Source organism: Phoca vitulina, unplaced genomic scaffold (assembly GCF_004348235.1).
Source record: "Phoca vitulina isolate PV1807 unplaced genomic scaffold, GSC_HSeal_1.0 scaffold26, whole genome shotgun sequence".
NCBI classification, from domain to species: domain Eukaryota; kingdom Metazoa; phylum Chordata; class Mammalia; order Carnivora; family Phocidae; genus Phoca; species Phoca vitulina.
Genome location: NW_022589729.1, coordinates 4,188,303 through 4,207,061, shown reverse-complemented (window position 1 = coordinate 4,207,061; position 18,759 = coordinate 4,188,303). Strand labels below are relative to the sequence as shown.

The window sequence follows — 18,759 nt, the reverse complement described above, 5'->3', positions numbered from 1 at the left end:
GGACATTCCCCCCCCCCCCGCCTTTAAATTATTTATTTATTTAAGTGATTTCTGCACCCGTGGTGCTCAGACTCATGACCCCAAGATCAAGAGTCAAATGCTCTACCAACTGAGCCAGCCAGGCGCCTCTGGACATTTGTTCTTAAAGGTGGGAAATCAGAAGGGAGAATAATACAGGCATGAGTGAGTTTAGAAAACAAGAAACCCCAGAAGGGAAAGAAAAGCAGGAGTTGAGGCGGATGGAGATCAGCAGTAGGAAAAAGGCCAGAGACTGTAACCAAAAACCACTGTTTGGCTGTCATTACTTATGTGAATAATTTTAATCTAAAATATTATTCTTAAAAAACCTTATGTTCTAAAACAGTAGTTTTCAACCAGACCAGAGGCATCAGAAACTCTGGGGGAGGAGACCAGCAAGCTGTGTTTAACAAGCCCTCCAGGAAATTCGGATCCGTTGAAAGTTTGAGAACCACTGTGTTAAAGCTCACAAATTGCGTGTTTTCTCCCCACTCCTAAGTCCCCTCCACCCCGCCCTGCCCCCAGTAGAATACAGTGTGGCTTAGCTCTTTTACCTTCTTAAAAACAGTGAAGGGGAAATTTATGCCTAGGTATCTTTATACTGTAGGGAAGAGTACAGAGAACTTTGCAATGGGTGGTGGTCCGGTGTGGCCGGTGAATAGGACTTCCATCACAGAGCACAGCAAACACTCATGGAGAGCAACTCATTTCACTTGAATTGAGGAAGATGTTTAAAACAAAAATACAACCCCGATAATGGTATCAATAGGTTTTTAATGAAGAAGAGCTAATCGTGTTATTTCACGAGTCCACTGTGGTGGCGTGATTCCATTGCCGTGTTTGTGTTCTTAGAGGTCGTGGTCTCTAACCACGGCTGCAGCGTTACCCTGGGATACTGTGAGAACCGGTAGAACTGGGTGGACCCCCCATCTCTCTCCAGAGTATGGGAGAAGCCACAGCATGGGGAGGAATTCTGCAGATTTGAGAAGAAATGACGTATCAGAGGTCTCCTGTGTTCCAGAGGATATTGCATTCATGTGTCCTCTCTCGTTCTAAACTCCTTTAAATCAAAAAGATTCTGCTTGTTGAAAATGAATCATACACCACGAAGTCTTGTTATTCTCTGGCTCAAAAACTTTCAGGGCTAGGAAAAGTTCTGCTTGCAGAATTAAAAACAGATTTTTTTGCCCTGTCCTTTAAGGTCTGTCACAAAATGACTTCAGCTGCCTTTGCAGGCTCATCTTCCCAAATATCCCTTCATACATCTCAGACACAGAGATGCTTACCTGACCGGGAACACTTTCCCAAGGTCAGATTCATAGATCAATAGTGAATGGAATCTTCTGGTTGGAAGAGACACGAGAGGCCCCTACTCCACCCATCACTAATTGCTTGTTGAACTCCTAGAGGTTTATAAGATGTGTCCCAGACTCAAGTAATTCAAACTGAAATCCCCTCTCCACCACCTCCTCAGGTGAAACCCTTTCAGGCAGTGCTGGAATCCTACCTCTTATGCAGAGCTCCAGGCCAGTCCCCTCCCTGTAAGCAGTACCCGTTAGTGTCTCTGGGCATTTCCCATATTCTCTTTTGTGTAGCTGTCATTCCTCTGTCGGTAAGCAATCACTGAGTGCCTGCCATGTGCCAGACACCGGGCTAAACACTGGTGTATCCCACCTGCAGGTCTGCAAACGGAGACTTTTCTATTCATCGTTTGCCTGAAGTTTCTAACACAGTGCTTCACCAGCACTGTGTTTGTTAAATGAATGTTTGTTAAATGCAACTGTGTCTGGGTGGAAAAAACATAAAATTCTGCTTTTCTCAATTCCCATGACTGAATATTGTCCAGGTAGCAGTTGCTTTGCCAGGGACATGATGGAGGGGTTTGGTGAGGGGTAGATGGTGTTGGAGATATGTTCATTTCATAATGGAAGGGTATGATGGCTCTAATGGGCCTTCTGAATTTTGTTCTCTTTATAATTCTTTTTTTTAAAGATTTTATTTGAGAGAGAGAGAGAGTACAAGCAGGGGGGAGGAGCACAGGGAGAGGGAGAAGCAGACTCCCTGCTGAGCAGGGACCTGGATGCAGGGCTCAATCTCAGGACCCTGGGATCATGACCTGAGCCGAAGGCAGACTCTTAACCGACTGAGCCACCCAGGTGCCCCTTCTTTTTATAATTCTTTATAAGTTATATAAGTCTTTATATAAGACATATAAAAACTATGTCTTTTTTTTTTTTTTTTAGTAAATATTTTTTAAATAATTTCTAACCCCAATGTGGGGCTCGAACTCACGACCCCGAGATTAAGAGTCACATGCTCTACCAACTGAACCAGCAATGTGCCCTTAAACCATATAAGTCTTTAAGAGAAGCCACTAATATTCAGTGGGCACTCAATAAGTATTTTGAATGGAGAGAAACAAGTCTTACTCTAAAGCATAAAATAAAATACTAATTTTCACCCTCAATTTTAGGGATAATTACAACAGAAAGCAGTCCTGTCGATGCTGTTGATGCAAAAAAGCAACTAGAAACAAATGCTGAAGAGCCAGCAAGTGTCACACCTTTGGAAAATGCAATTCTTTTAATATCTTCATTCATATTTTATTTAACTAAGACGGTAAGTTTGACATACATAGTTTCTTCAGATAGAGTATTGATTAATTATAGTTTTTGAGTTGATCTTGAGCATGAAGTAAAGAGCTTAAAATGTCTTTATGGAAATTTGTGCTGCTCCTTTGATGTTAGTCTCTGAAACAAACCACAGGTGTATAATTTGATGAGTTCTTAGCACAGTTCAGTCCTTGGAGAGGATCTGCGATGTGTCAGTGCTGGGTATGTACCTGTAAAACATGGCTCTTCCCCTCAAGGACCTTTTAGTCCAGCAGGTAGATAAAGACTTTCACTGGAGACATGATATGGCCAGAAAGTATTTACCTGATGGCAGAATGATGTGTTGGATAAATTGATTCATCGTGGTGGGTGGATGGGCAGAGAAGGTCAGAAATTAGCTGAGATGTGTTTTGGCAGGAGTTGAAGGACAAATGGGAGTTTGATGTGCAGGGTGTTGCTGAATAGAAGGATTGGGAGGAGGGAGACGGAGGTGGCATGCAGTTAGGCCAAAGAAATAACATGGTCAGAGAGATGGAAGTTATTACAAAAGAAAAGGCCTTTTGGGGAAGCCGAGGAAGCCTTGTTGATGTTGAGCAGTCAGAGGGGGTGGTCTTTGGAGGAAGACAGGCCAACCTAAAGGAAGTTGTGTATCATGACAGGTAGTGTTACATTGTTTGGGATGGGGATCCTTGGAAGGTTTTAAGCAGGAAAGGGATGTGGTTAGATTTGTTTCTTAGAAAGAGCTACTTGTGACAGAGTATCTATTCAGGTTTATCTTTCTTAAGGGAGTCATGATCTAAATGAGACATTTAATCTTTCTGGAAGCATAGCTAAGCTTTTTAGGACTTAGCTCCCCCTTGTGGTATTTGTTGAAATTGGACATTTTTCTTGGTAAATTGTGGGAATGAGCAAGCTTCCAGAAGTTGGAGGCCAGGTTGTCCTTGGACCTACAGAGAAAGTATCCTCCCCCACACAAAAATATTTTTCCACTAGGTTCTGTTATTTCAAGACTTGTGTAGGAAAGAGTTGTATTTTAATTTTTTATTGTTATGTTAATCACCATACATTACATCATTAAGAGGTTTTTTTTGTTTTTTTTTTCTTCTCTGTTCTGTAAAAATGCATGAGTTTTGAGCCAGGATGATCTGATTTCAAATCCCAGATTCATCATTTAGAATCTTGGGCAAATTACTAAACTTTGTGTAGCTGTCAAACATCTTCCAAATGCAGATAATACCTACTCCAATTGTTGGAAGAATTAAATGAATTGATAATAAAATGTCTAATGCAGTACTTGGCATTTTGTAGGATCTCACCCTCTGTGTACTTCTCATTTGGATGGTCAGAGGGCAGTATAAAGACACTGAATACCTGGGAAATTCAGGAGAAAGGCCACCAGGATGGGAAAGATTTTTCAGTTTTCCCTGTGGTTGTGGTGGTTTACAGCCACCCAGGTAAAGGTGTGTATGACCTGTGCAGTTAGAATAATGAAATTTTCAGTGATGAAGCAGTCTCAGAATTCAAATTTGATCATCAGAATGAATCCTTGTCACTTCAGAAATTTAACAGGCTCTAAATGTGGGAGGAATTCTTTATTCATTTCCTTTGTGGATATGCACAGAGCCCTGACCTAGGCCTGGGTTGGGGGGACACAGATGTGGTATAGGACAGGGTCTCTGCGTGGAGGATGGTGGGAGAAGACACAGGAGTGGTGAGGGACAAGGGCACAGTGTTACAAAGTAACATTGACTTGAAAGGTGTTGTCAAGAAAGCTTTTTTTTTTTTTAAGATTTTATTTATTTATTTGACAGAGATATAGTGAGAGCAGGAACACAAGCAGGGGGAGTAGGAGAGGGAGAAGCAGGACCCCGGGATCATGACCTGAGCTGAAGGCAGATGCTTCACGACTGAGCCACCCAGGCGCCCGTCAAGAAAGCATTTTGATGGCCCAGTATATACAGAGTATTGTGTTAGTAGTGCAAGATTCTAAGAGGTACAAAGCGTGATTCTGATTTTGAAAAGGTTTAAGAAAATGGCATATCAAATATATATGAAAATTGGGGAATATGGAAAATAATTTGAAATAGTTTTTGTGAAGTATCAGATAGAATAGATAATTATTTGGTAGGGCTGGGGAGGAATGGGGTGCTGGACTTGTTCAGGAAAACTGAACCAGAAGTCAGATTCATGGATCCATAGGTAATGGAACCTTGGAGCAGGAAGGGACCTTCGAGGGCAGCTTGTCCAGCTTCACAAATTGCAGTAATTTCCTCTCCTGAAACCTGGCAGGTAGTTACGGGATCTGGGTGTCAGCAGTTCCTAGCGTGAGCATCCTAACCTTACAAGGCCACTCATTGATTGCTCTCTTGGCGCATTCATTCTCTTATTGACTCTAGATTTTCTTCCACATGATTCCTTCTCCTAGAATTGAATTATTTTTCTACATAGTAACCCTTAACATACTTGAAGTTATATTTTAATTTTTTTAAGTGTTTTTTATCATGGAAAATTTCAAACATACAAAAGCAGAGACAATTGTAAAATGAACCCATGGGCCCATTACCCGGCTTAACAGTAATTCCTTAATATCACCCAATGTTGGGCACATTCGAAATCCCCTCCCCTGCTTTTTAAAAATTGTTCTTGTTAAAATCAGGATCTTGTTGAGGTCCAGATGTTGTAGTAGGTTGTTTAAATCAACCTTATTCAGATATAAATTATATACAATAAAGGGTACCCATTTTAAGAATACAGCTCAGTGAGGTTTTTTTTTTTTAAGGTTTCATTTATGTGTCAGAGAGAGAGAGAGGGAGAGAGAGCACAAGCAGGGGGAGCGGCAGGCAGAGGGAGAAGCAGGCTACCTGCTGAGCAAGGAGCCCGATGCGGGACCCGATTGCAGGACCCTGGGATCATGACCTGAGCCGAAGGCAGACGCATAACTGACTGAACCATCCAGGCGCCCCTCATTGGGTTTTAACAAATGTATTCACTCATGTAAAAACAATCATAACCAAGACACAGAACATTTCCTTCATTCAAACAAGTTCCTCATATACCTTCCCAGTGTAGCTCCCTCACCACCTGCTTTTGGCAACACTTTTTTTTCACTATAGAGTAGGTTTTCCTGTTGTAGAATTATAATTATAAAATGGACTCATACCTAGGAGTGAAACTGCCTAGCCATATGGTCAGTTTATCTTAAAAGAAGCTGCCAAACAGTTCTCAAAGTAACTGTCCCAGTTTATCCTTCCACTAGCAACTTAGGAGGCTTCCAGTTGGTCACATATTTGCTAACACTTGGTATTATCAGTTGTAAATTATAGCCATTCCAGTAGGTCATATCTTTTGGTTTTAATTATATTTCTTGATGATTTATGATGTTGAGCAATTTTTCATGTGGCCATATGTTTTGTGTGTTCATCTGTGAAATAGCTTTTCAAATCTTTTGCCCTTTTTAAATTTATGTATTTATTTTTTTTGCCCTTTTTTTAAAGTTTATTTTATTTAAGTAATCTCTACACCCAATGTGGGCCTCGAACTCATTACCCCAAGATCAAGAGTTTTGTGCTCTTCTGACTGAGCCAGTTGGGTGCCCCTCTTTTGCCCCTTTTTAAATTTTTAAGATTATATTTATTTGAGGGGCGCCTGGGTGGCTCAGTCGTTAAGCGTCTGCCTTCGGCTCAGGTCATGATCTCAGGGTCCTGGGATCGAGCCCCGCATCGGGCTCCCCGCTCAGCGGGAAGCCTGCTTTCTCCCTCTCCCACTTCCCCTGCTTGTGTTCCCTCTCTCGCTGTGTCTCTATCTGTCAAATAAATAAATAAAATCTTTAAAAAAAAAAAAAAAAAGATTATATTTATTTGAGAGACAGTGAGCATGAGTGGCGGGGAGCAGAGGGTGAGGGAGAAGCAGACTCTCTGCTGAGTAGGGAGCCTGACTCGACTCAGTCCCAGGACCGAGATTGTAACTGAGCCAAAGGCAGATGCTTAACCGACTGAGCCACCCAGGTGCCCCTTGCCCTTTCTTAAATTGGGTTCTTTTCCTTCTAAATATTAAGGTCTAAGAGTTCTTCATGTATTTTGGATACAACTCCTTTGTCAGATATATATTAAGAATAATATCTTCCAGTTTATGTCCTGGCCTTTCAATTTCTTGACATTGCTTTTGAAGAGCAAATTTGTAATTTTGATAGAATAACATTTTATTAATTTTTACTTTTATGGTTGGTGCATTTTGTTTCCTGCCTAAGGAATCATAGGCCATTCCAAAGATGCAAATATTTTCTCATGTTTTCTTCCAGAAGTTTTATAGTCATACTTAGGTCTCTGTTCCATGTTAAGTTTTGTGAATGATGTCACATTTCATTTTTTTTCTTCTGTGGCTATCCATTTGCTTCTATAGCATTTCTTTTCCCTTGAGATTACCTTGGCACCTTTAGTTGAAATCATCTGACCATATTTGTGGGTCTCTCTGGACTCTGTTCTGTTTCATTGATTTATATTTCTATTCTCAGATAATAACCCACTTTTCTGATTAGTATAGCTTTATAGTAGGTCTTGGAATTGGGTAGTTCTTTGGCAAAATTGTTTTGGCTATTTCAGTTTCTTTGCATTTCCGTATAAATTTTAGAACCAACAGCAATTTCTATAAAAAACTTGGTGAGATTTTGTTACTATGTTGAATCTATAGATGAGTTTAAGAAGAACTGGTATCAACAAACACTGAGGCTTCTAATCCAAGAACTAAGTTCATCTCCACATTAGATCTAAAGAAGATCTGTAAGAGACCTACAAGACACTGCTGAGAAACTTCCTTAGTCTCTGTGTGCAGGTTTCATGCATATTGTTTACTATGCCTGTGTATTTCATGACTTTTGATGTTGTAAATGGTGTCTTTCTTACATCTCATTTACAGTTGTTTTTTGTTTATAGAAATACAGTTGGTGTTTGTATATTGACCTTGTATCTTAATACCTTATTAAATTTATTAGTTCTAGGATTTTTTTTTTTTTTTGCCGATTTCATAGGCTTCTCTGTGTAGACAGATGATCATGTCATCTGTGAATAAACACACCTTTTAAAAAAGTCAGGTTAATTAAAACATGATTACTTTTAGTAAAAAAGTAATCTTACTTAAAATCTTACTGTGTACAGTTTGATGAGTTTTCACATTATTTCTTTAGATTTTTTGGTATCCCTCTTCTCTTGCCTTTCCTTCTTGGAATCTAATTACACGTATGTTAAGACCACTATAGAGTTCCACAGGTCAGTGAGGCCCTGTTCTTTTTTCGTTGTTTTTCGGTCTCTTATGTCTTTGCTTCTGTTTAGATATTCCCGTTACTGTCTTCACACCCATTGATCTTTTGTAGTATCTAATCTGTGGTTAAGCCCATCAAGTGAAATTTTCATTTCAGATATTTTATTTTTCAGCTCTAAAGGTTGCACTTAATTCTATTTTTTATCTTCCACCTTTTGTCAGTATGGTCATGGTTTTGTTTTAATTCTTAATATACTTCAAAATAATTCTTTAAAGTTCCTTTAAGCAAATTAATTCTGTCATCTTTGTTGCAACTTCTTGGTCTATTTTTAGAGATTGATTTATCTCCTCCTCATGGGACATATTTTCCTGCTTTTTTTTAGGCGTCTGGTGATTTATTGTTGCTGGATGCTAGGTGCTGTGAATGTTACATTGTTGAGTGCCTGGTTTTTAGTGGCTTCCTTGAAAAGTGCTGGGAGTTTGCTTTGCCTAGACTGTTGTTACTTGTGGACCAGCTTGATCCTTTCTAGTCTTATTTTTAAGATTTGTTAGGGATGTGTACATAGTAGTCTTTACTCTAGAGCTAGTGTAGCCCTGCTCCTAAGGTGTGATTCTTCAGGAATCTGCTGAATGCCTTGAGCGTTCAGCAGGGTCAGGTCGCTCTAACTGGCTAGAACACTCTTTGCCTCCAGGCCCAGGTTAACTCTGGGAATTGTTCAGCTTCCAGCTTCCTGGCAGATGTTCTTTTTGCCCATCCTCAAATCTTACCTTATAAATCTTACCTTATACAGATGCTGCTTCAGATTCAGCAAAAATTGAAGGAAACCCCCTTGCAGATTTCTGGCACTCTTTTTTTGTAGCTCCCATCTTTCCGGTGCTTTTCCCTGCCTGGTTCAGGTGCCTCAGTCTCCCTGGACTGGTCTCCACCGCCTCAGCGAGATTGGTAGACTCATGTGGTTTCTCCCTCCCTGTACTGGGGTCGAGAATGTGCCTCTGGGTAGAAAGCTGGGTGAACTCCAGGCTCACCTCATTTGTTTTCCTTCTCTCAGGGGTCATAGTCGTGTGCTGCCAGTTGTTCTCTACCTGATTCTCTAGTTATTTCAGTGGGAGGGCAAGTATCATTTACTCTGTAGATTTCTCCTCTTTGTTTGTTGTTGTTGGAATGTATTCATTGCAGAAACAGGTTTGTTTGGCTTCTAGGGGTTATCATGGTCTGCATTTTGCTAACCACATCCAGTATAACTGAACATGTTTCCCTGGCTCTTTATGTTTACTGGGAATTTGTAGTCAGATTCAGGTTCAGTATTGATTGGCAAGGATACTTAACAGGAGATGGGTACTTTTAGCAGGAGGCATCTAATGACTAGATGTCCCTCTATTTTTTTTTAAAGATTTTATTTATTTATTTAGAGAGGGAGAGAGAAAGAGAGAGAGCATGCACACAAGCAGGGGGAGGGGCGGAGGGAGAAGGAGAGAGAATCTCAGGCAGATTCCACACTGAATATAGAAAACAACTCAGAGTTCGATCTCATGACCCTGAGATCAGGACCTGAGCTGAAATCAAGAGTTGGAAGCTTAAGCGACTGAGCCACCCAGGCACCCCTTTCCCTCTGTTTTTGATGTCACTAGTCATTGGTGATATTGACTAAATCCGTTAATACATTATAGGCTGCAAAATGCTGATATGCTGATTATATTGTTCCTGCTTGATTTAAAGGCTGGGATATTTCTACAAAAAGAAGTTTATAATCAAGTATTCTTTACACTGAGATTTGGTTTGTATAGTTCAGGCAGTATAAATATTTGATTCTATTTAAATAGTTTTCAAAATAATGAGTTGTCTTCCTGGCTTTATCAAAAGATGCCAGAGGGATTTTTTGGTGTGTTTCTTCTAACTCTTTCTAATCATTATGACATCATGAATTTAAAAATATTTGGGGTGTTTTAATCAGATCTAGTTCTTTTTTTTTTTTTTTTTAAGGATTTTATTTATTTATTTGACAGAGCACAAGCAGGGGGAGTGGCAGGCAGAGGGAGGGGGAGAAGCAGACTCCCTGCTGAGCAGGGAGCGCAATGTGGGACTGGATCCCAGGACCCTGAGATCATGACCTGAGCCGAAGGCAAACGCTCAGCTGACTGAGCCACCCGGCACCCCTGTAGTTCTTACTCTTATCAGTGCTCAATTTCTCTCAGTTTTGGCTAGTGGGAGCCTGTTCAGCTTGGCTTCTGGGCCTTTTTGACACCATCCAGTGGTCACTGATACCTTCCTTGCTTTCTAGTGTGGCAAGATGTTCTAGGCTTATCTTCTACATTTCTTGCCCAGATCATGAAAGAGTCATTTCTCTAGGGAGCCCTTGATCCCTTTTAATGGGAAATGGTATTTAAAGACTACAATCTGGGTACTAAGATTGCTTATTGCTTTTGAGTTGGCCATCATTTCTAGGCCTTTTCAGAGGACAAAGCTAGGATATACATAGAGTTTTTTTGTGTGTGAACATTCATCTTGGTGCCATATGGATACTCCCAAAAGAAATTCAGGATGCTAGAGGGATTTTACTTAACCTCACCTATCTTACACATGTATTTTATTTCTCTGGTGTTGGAAATCCCAGTTTTCAATGATGTCAACATATTTTATTTTACAGTATTCAAACAATTTTAAAAATACCAATATCAACACTGCCACCCACATTTGTTACTGAAAATGTGTTCAGGATGTTTTGCAGTTATTTTTGTTTTTAAGTTCTATCCCTCAATCAAGTACATGCTTAAAATAATTCCTTTCTGTTGTCCTGCCGTCAGTTTGATTCACAATTAGGTCAACTGTTTCACTTTTGCTTGTACTTTTTAGGAATTGCTTTTCAGTGTTTTTTTTGTTTTGTTTTGTTTTATAAGTATCTAACATATTTACAAGATTTAATGCCAATGAATGAAACAAGGTCTCTTCCAAGAAGTCTAGGTTTCGTCTCAGTTCCATCAAACCTGTTGTTACCCTCCTCTATGGGTAATTTAAAAAAATTTATTTAATATCTTACTAAAAATAAGCAAATGATTTCTGCATTCAGCCAAGATTCTGGCTTTATTTACCTTCCTTACTGAAACAACTGAAAAGAAAAAAAAACCCAGACAAAATAAATGAAACCATTTTCAAGACACTGGATATCAGGTAACAAAGGACAGCAATGCCTGAAAGATAGGGAACCAGTGCTGTGAGCGCTGCAATTATGCCTACTTACTGCATTGAAAGAGTTCCTCATTTGTAGCATAGAAGTGAGGAACCCTGAACTGAGGAGATGGAGCTGAGAGTCGGGAAAGCAAGGCAGCTAGAGTTCATAGGGCTGAGTACCAAGAGGAGAGCGCTACACACAGAGACCTCTGGGATCTGTGAAAGGTCCTCTTTGAGTATTCATCAGCATATGAGTTTGACAAAATTATTCAATGCCAGAGAAACTGTCCGAGTGATTAAAGGGACACAAGTTCCTGACACAAGGCCAAGGATATACCTTATAATTCTAGGAGAATTGGATAAAGTACTCAGAACGGTCTCACCTCAGACTAAATCTGCTCATGTCTTGCCTAACAAGCCATAAAAAAGCAAGAGCCAAAAGAATCAAACTATTTCTTAGTAATTTACCTGAACAAACAGGGTAGTGCTCAAGAATGTTTGTTCTATTAGTCAAGGTTCTCTAGAGAAACAAAACAATATGGGGCCCACATACACAGATAGATAGATAGGTAGAAGAGGTTTATTATAAGGAATTGACATATACACAGTTGGAAGCTGAGAAATTCCACAGTCTGCTGTCTGTAAGCTGGAGACCCAGGAAAGCCATTGGTGTAATTCAGGCTGAGTCCAAAGGGGAGCTGATGGTCTGAAGGCCTGAGAACCAGGAGTACCAAGGGTGGAAGAAAAATGATGTCCCAGCTCAAGGAATCAGGCAGGAAGGGGTGAATTCCTTTCGCACTTTGCTCTGTTCAGGCCCTCAATGGACTGGATGATGCCTACTGGTAAGGGCAATCTACTTTACTGAGTGCACTGATTCTCAAATGCTAATCTCACCTGGAAACACGCTCACAGACACACCCAAAGAGAAGGTTTAATTTGGGTACTCTATAACTCGTCAAGTTGACACATAAAATTAACCATCAAAGGTTACCAGGAATGCAAAGAGGCAAGAAAATATAAACATGATGAGGCGAAAAATCAACCTATCAAAACCAACCAAGAACTACCAGAGATGTTAGAATTAGGCAAGGGTATTAAAATAGTTATTATTACTATATTTTGGATGTTAAAAAAGCTAAGTGGAGACATGAGAGATATTAAAAAAGACCCAGATCAAACTTCTAGATTTGAAAACTACAGTGCCAGAGATAATAAATATACTGGGTGGGATTAACGCTAGACTAGATATTGTAGATGAAAAGATTAGTGCACTTGAAGGCATAGCAATAGAAGCTATCCAAAATGAAATACATAGGGGAAAAAGACTCAAGAAAAATGATCAGATCACCTGTGAGCTGTGGGACACTTTCAAGCAGCCTAATAAATGTAACCGGAATCACTGGAGGACAGGATAGAAGAGGTGTTCAGAAAAATATTTAAAGACATAATGGCTGGGCGCCTGGGTGGCTCAGTCGTTAAGCATCTGCCTTCGGCTCAGGTCATGATCCCAGGGTCCTGGGATCGAGTCCCGCATCAGGCTCCCTGCTCAGTGGGGAGCCTGCTTCTCCCTCTCCCTCTGCCTGCCACTCCCCCTGCTTGTGCTCTCTCTCTTTATCTCTCTGACAAATAAATAAAATCTTAAAAAAAAAAAAAAAGACTCGATCCAAAAAAAGGCAGATAAAAGTAAAAAGGAAACAGAGAACAGATGGGAAAAATAGAAAAAAAGAAGATGCCTAGGCTTAAACTTACCCATATCAGTAATCACATTAAATAGAACTTGTCTAAATACCCCAATTTAAAAGGCAGAGATTGTTGGATTGGGTAAAGAAGCAAGACCCAATTAGATGCCTTCAAGAACCACACTTTAAATAAAAAAACATACGAAGGTTAAAACTAAAAAAAGAGATTGAAAAAGATATCTCACGTTAAAAAAGAAAAAAAAAAGCTGGAGTGGCTATATTAATACCAAAGTAGATTCCAGAGGAAAGTATATTACCAGGGATAAAGAAAGTTATTTTCTAGAATAAAGTAGTCAATCAAGCAAACATAATCCTAAATGTTTGTGCTTCTAATAATAGACCTTCAAAATACATGAAACAAAAATTGATAGAACTAAATGGAAAAACAGATATAAGTATATAATTGGAGATTTCAGTATCCTTCTCTCAGTGATTGATAGACTAGACAGAATATGAATAAGGTTCTAGAAGATAAGAGCAACACTGTCAACTAGCTTGACCTGATTGACATTTATAGAGCACCCCAGAAGAGCAGAATATATATGCTTTTTGAGTGCACATGGAGCATCTACCAAGATAAGTCATATTCTGGACCATAAAGCAAATGTCAAAAATACAAGAAGATTCAAATCATACAAAGTATGTTCTCTGGCCACAGTAAAATTAAATTAGAAATCAATAACAAAGATCTCTTGAAAGTCCCCAAATATTTAGAAACCAACTGACATACTTCTGAATAACTTAAGGGTCAAAGAAATCAAAAGGGAAATCAGTATTTTGAGCAGAATGAAAATGAAGACAGCATATCAAGTTTGTGCAGTAACAGTAAAGCACTACTTGGAAATTTATAGCACTATCTACATCAGAAAAGAAGAAAGATCTCAGATTAGTGACCTCAGTTTCTACTATTAGAGACTAGGATAAAGAGCAGATAATTCCCAAGAAGCAGAAGAAAAGAAATAAAGAACATAAATTAATGAAATAGGAAACAAAAGGAAAACCAATGAAAACAAAAGCTGGTTCTTTGAGATTAATAAAATTGATTAACCTCTAGCCAGAGTGATCAGGGAAATAAAGGAGGAGACACAAATAACCAATGTTTGTGATCAGACAGGAACATCACTACAGGTTCTACAGAAATTAAAACAATAAAAAGGGAATATTATGAATAATTTACGTCACTTAATTTGACAGTTTGGATGAGATGAAGAAATTCCATCTGAGACAAATTGCAAAAGCCTACTTAACAGATGACCTAAATAGCCTATGACTATTTAAAGAAATTGAATTTATTGTTAAGAACCTTTCTACAAAGAAAACTCCAGGCCCAGATGACTTCACTGGTGAATTCAATTAAACTTGTCAGGAAGAAGTAGTGATAATTCTATACAAACTCTTCTAGAGAATTGAAGATGGGAAAATACTTCCCAATTCAAACCAGACAGAGATGTAACAGGAAAAGGAAACCACAGACCAGAACCTGTCATGAACATAGGCACAAAAACTCTAAATAAAATTTTAGCAAATCAAGCCCAACAAGATACAAAAAGGATAATACATAATGACCAAGTATGGCTTATGCCAAGAATGCATGGTTCATTTAACATTAGAAAATCAATGTAAGTCACATATTTAACAAATTTCAAAAATAAAATCCAAATATGCAGCTCGATAGACAAAGCTTTTGGAAAAAATCAAATGTTGATTACTGATATTAAAAAAAGAAGTGGTAGCAAACTAGGTATAGAAGGGGGCTTAAAATAGCCTCTATGAAAAACTTACTAACATCGTACTTAGTGGTGAATAATTGAATGTTTCCCCCTAAGATCAGAAACAAAATAAGGATGTCCACTCTCACCACATGTGTTCAACATTATAGTGGGGCACAGTGCACTAAGGCAAGAAAAAGAAAAAGCATACAGGTTGGGAAGGAAGGAGTAAAACTGTCTTTATCTGCAGATATTGAACATCTATGAATAAAATCTGGTGGAATCTACAGTTTAGTAAGGTTTCCACATAAAGATTAACATCTAAAAGCAACTGTATTTCTGTATGCTAGCAACAAACAATTGGAAATTGAAATTAAAATCTTCCATGTGCACTAGCATCAAAAAATACCAAGTATTTAAGGATAAATCTTGCAATACTGTGAGACTTATAATTGAAAACTATAAAATATTGCTGATAGAAATTGAAGACCTAAATATGGAGAGATACACCTTATTCGAGAGTCAGAAGACTAAATATTGTTACCATATTGTCACTATGACAAACAGTATGTCAAATACTAACCTCCCCACTTTGATCCCCAGAGTCAGCATAATCCTGATCAAAATCTCAGCCTGGGTGGCTCAGTCATTAAGCGTCTGCCTTCGGCTCAGGTCATGATCCCAGGGTCCTGGGATTGAGCCCCGCATTGGGCTCCCTGCTCAGCGGAGAGTCTCCTCCCTCTGCCTGCTGCTCCCACTGCTTGTGTGCTTTATCAAATAATAAAATCTTTAAAAAAAAAAAACTCAGGATTTTTTGGTAGAAAACAAGCTGATTGTACAATTCATATAGAAAATTCCAAGGACCTTGAACAACACAAACATGAGCTGATTTCAAGACTTACAATAAAGTTATGGTAATTAGAAGAGCATGGTATCAGTATAAGATAGACAGAAAAAAATCACTGGAATAGAATAGACAGTCCAGAAATAGATTCATACATACCTGGCAATGGACTTCTGACAAAGGTGGAAACACAAGTGGAGAATGAGACGTCTGTTCAACAAATAGGACTGGAACTATTGGATATATCCCTGTGCAAAAAATTGATTCATGTCTCAGTCATAAACATAAATGAACTCAAAATGCTTCATTGAACTGAATGTAAGGCCTAAAACCATAAAACTTACAGAAAAAGTTAAGCAAAGATTTCTTAGATTTAACACCAAAAGCAAGATTCATAAAAGAAAAATTTGATAATTTAGATTTCATCAAAATAAACTTCCACTTTTCAGAATACACTGTTAAGTGAACAAAAGGCCAAGCCACAGATTAGGAGAGAATCATTGCAAAGCATATATGTGAACAAGGACTTATAACCAGAATATATAAAGAACTCTCAAAACTCATTCATAAGAAGTAACCCAGTAAAGTTAACACTTCACCAGATAAGATGTGTGCATAGGAAATAAGCACATGAAAAAATGTTCAACATCATTACTTCTCAGGGAAATGCAAATTAAAGCCACCATGAATTATCATACATACTTATTAGAATGACTAAAATTAAAAAAATGATTTAAATTAAAATACCAAGTGGTGGAGAAGCTGGAAATAATACACTGCTGGTGGGGATGTACGATGGTACATCACCTTGGAAAACCAGTTGTTAGTTTCTTAGAAAGGTGTATGTCAAATGCTCCAACCATCCCTTTGCTAAGCATGTACCCTTGAGAAAAATTCTGCATCTACATCCATCTACTTGTATATCAATATTCACAGTGCCTCTATTCGTAAAAGCCAAAAACTGGAAAAAAACTCAAATGCCCATCAACAGCTGAATACATAAGCAAATTGTGCTAGATCCATACAATGAAATGCTACTCAGCAATAAAAAGGAATAATAACCTTTGATGTATGCAGCAACATGGGTGAATCTCTATGCTGAGTGAGATAAGCCAGAGAAGTAGAATACATGGTGATTATATATTCCATATATAAAACTGTAGGAAATGCAAACTATTATGATAGAAATTCTGCTTGGGGAGGCCCAGTCAGCAAGTGGCAGGAGGTGGGATGAGACTTGGATGAGGAGACTTGTGGAGGTGAAGGATATGTTCAGTTTGAATGTAATGAAGTTCTCACATATGTATTCGTATGTCAAAACTTACAGATTGTGTACTTTGAATATGTGTAGTTTATTGCATGTGAGTTTTATGTCAAAGCCATAAAAAATACATATTTGTCTCTCATTACCTTCTTATGTAAAAGTAGTAGTCTACACTTTTCTCCACCCCTCCTTTAAAAAAAGAAACATTGTGGAAACCATACCCTAGCAGTATATAAAATTTATTTTTTTCCATTTTCACAGTATACTTTAGTGTATTGAGCAACTCTTCTATTGATGGACATTTTGGTTGTTTCAGTCTTTTGTTATTATAAATAATGCTGGAATAACATAGTTTTGTTCATATATCTTTTCAACATTTGTTGTGTCCACAGTATCTTTGAGATCTTTAGAGGTGGGATTGTTGCATCAAAAAGTAAATACACAAGTAATTTGGGGAGATGTTGCTAAATTTCCATTCATAGAGGTTGTGTCCTTTTGTATAACAATGAGCAATGTGTGAGAGTACTTGTTTCCCCTACATTCTCTCACCAATTGAGTATGTTGTCAGAGGTTTAGATCTTGCCAGTGTAAGTGAGAAATGGTATCTCCGTGTAGGTTTAATTTGTATTTCTTTTATTATGAGCTGGAGGCAGAGCATGTTTACATATGTTTGTGAGCTATTCCTGTTTCTTTTCCTGAGAACTGTTGATTCTTTTATTTCAGCTCTTTTTTTCTATAGGCTGTTTTCTTCTCTGTTTACTTGTACAGTTCTTTATAGTTTAGGAATATTAACCCTTTGTCCCTAATGTTACATATATTTTTTTCTCTGGTTGTCATTGTCAGACTTTTTTGACATTTTGCATTTTTTTTTTTTTTAAAGATTTTATTTATTTGACAGAGAGAGACACAGCTAGAGAGGGAACACAAGCAAGGGGGGTGGGAGAGGGAGAAGCAGGCTTCCCACTGAGCAGGGAGCCCGATGCGGGGCTCAATCCCAGGACGCTGGGATCATGACCTGAGCCGAAAGCAGACGCTTAACGACTGAGCCACCCAGGCGCCCCGACATTTTGCATTTTTTTGCGAGCAGGGGCTAGACAAGTTTTTTATTTTTAAGTAGTTGTTTGCAAATCTTTTCTCTTGGATTTTGAGGCATAATTAGGAAGGTTTTGCTCACTCATAATACATCGAGAAATTCACCCGTGTCTCTTCTAGTACTTGTTTGTTTTCATATTTTTACATTCAGGTTTCTGATCATTCGGAATTTATCCTTATGAAAAAAATCCAATTTTAACATTTTCCATATGGCTTAGTTATACTAACATCACTTATTAAAAAGTGTCTTTTTCCCCACCTGACTTTTATTGTATCCCAAATTTTCAATGCAGTTGGGTCTATTTTTGGGTTTTCTGTTCTGTTCCATAATCTATCTGTATTCTTGGGTCAGTTTTTTACTGTTTTAATTGCACAGCCTGCTTTCACCTCCCCTCTCACCCCCCCTCCATTGCTCTCCTCTTTGAGTCCTGATTGTTCTTGCTTGATTGTTCCGAATTGCCTTTATATTAAACTGGAAGACATACCTTTAAAGATTTAGAGACATTCTTTTTCCTCCGGGTTAAATGTCCCCAGTTTTTTCAGCTTTTAGAACGTGCCTATGCGTAATCCTCGTCCTTTTCCACAAGTCACGTAACTATAAGATCCAGGACCCTTGGGTATGGTGGGGTACTGACATGGCTCCTTAGAAGAAGCCTTATTCCAGGGCATCAGCAGGAATGTGAGACAGAGTGAGCATGTGGAGTGGGAAGAGAAAAAGCTGAGCGGCGCACTGGAGATACCAGGGCAGGAAGGCCTCGCCCTGGAGACTGGGGCGGGGGGGTGTCTTTACTCGGGGGCGGGAGAGGCTGCTCTCCCGTCTGGGCAGTGGGAGCGGTGCCTGCACGCAGTGACACGAGGCCGGCCCTGAGGGGCGTGAGCGGGGCGTTTCTCTCCCCGGGGCCCCTTACGTGGCGCGGTCTCCCCCAGCTTCTGCAGCAGGTGAAGCTTCCGTCAGTGCGCGTCCCTTAGTTTCCTCTGCGCAGGTCGCCTCGCTCCATCGTTGCTTTGGTCCGCCATGGCCCCGCCCACTGCGGGCCCGGTTTCCGTAGGCACGTTTACGTC

At 39.1% G+C, this 18,759-nt stretch overlaps 1 protein-coding gene and 1 long non-coding RNA gene across 5 annotated transcripts in view; one reads left to right on the top strand and one right to left on the bottom strand.

The window, feature by feature from the left end:
- The window catches only part of MIA3 (MIA SH3 domain ER export factor 3), a 56,660-nt gene that overhangs the window by 14,613 nt on the left and 23,288 nt on the right, over window positions 1-18,759 (top strand). For all 3 annotated transcript variants that reach the window (XM_032422467.1, XM_032422469.1, XM_032422465.1), the window contains exon 6: window positions 2,492-2,637. In XM_032422467.1, coding sequence (XP_032278358.1) covers window positions 2,492-2,637 — 146 coding nt within the window. The remainder of the gene's footprint in view (window positions 1-2,491; window positions 2,638-18,759) is intronic.
- LOC116643578 lies at window positions 12-18,662 on the bottom strand. Of its 2 annotated transcripts, none has more exons than XR_004301573.1 (3): window positions 18,183-18,662; window positions 15,501-15,589; window positions 12-1,078 (listed from the first exon to the last, which is right to left on the bottom strand). It is a non-coding gene; the product is annotated as an uncharacterized LOC116643578 (long non-coding RNA). The 2 variants fall into 2 exon arrangements; XR_004301572.1 differs by lacking the exon at window positions 12-1,078 and adding an exon at window positions 6,723-8,856.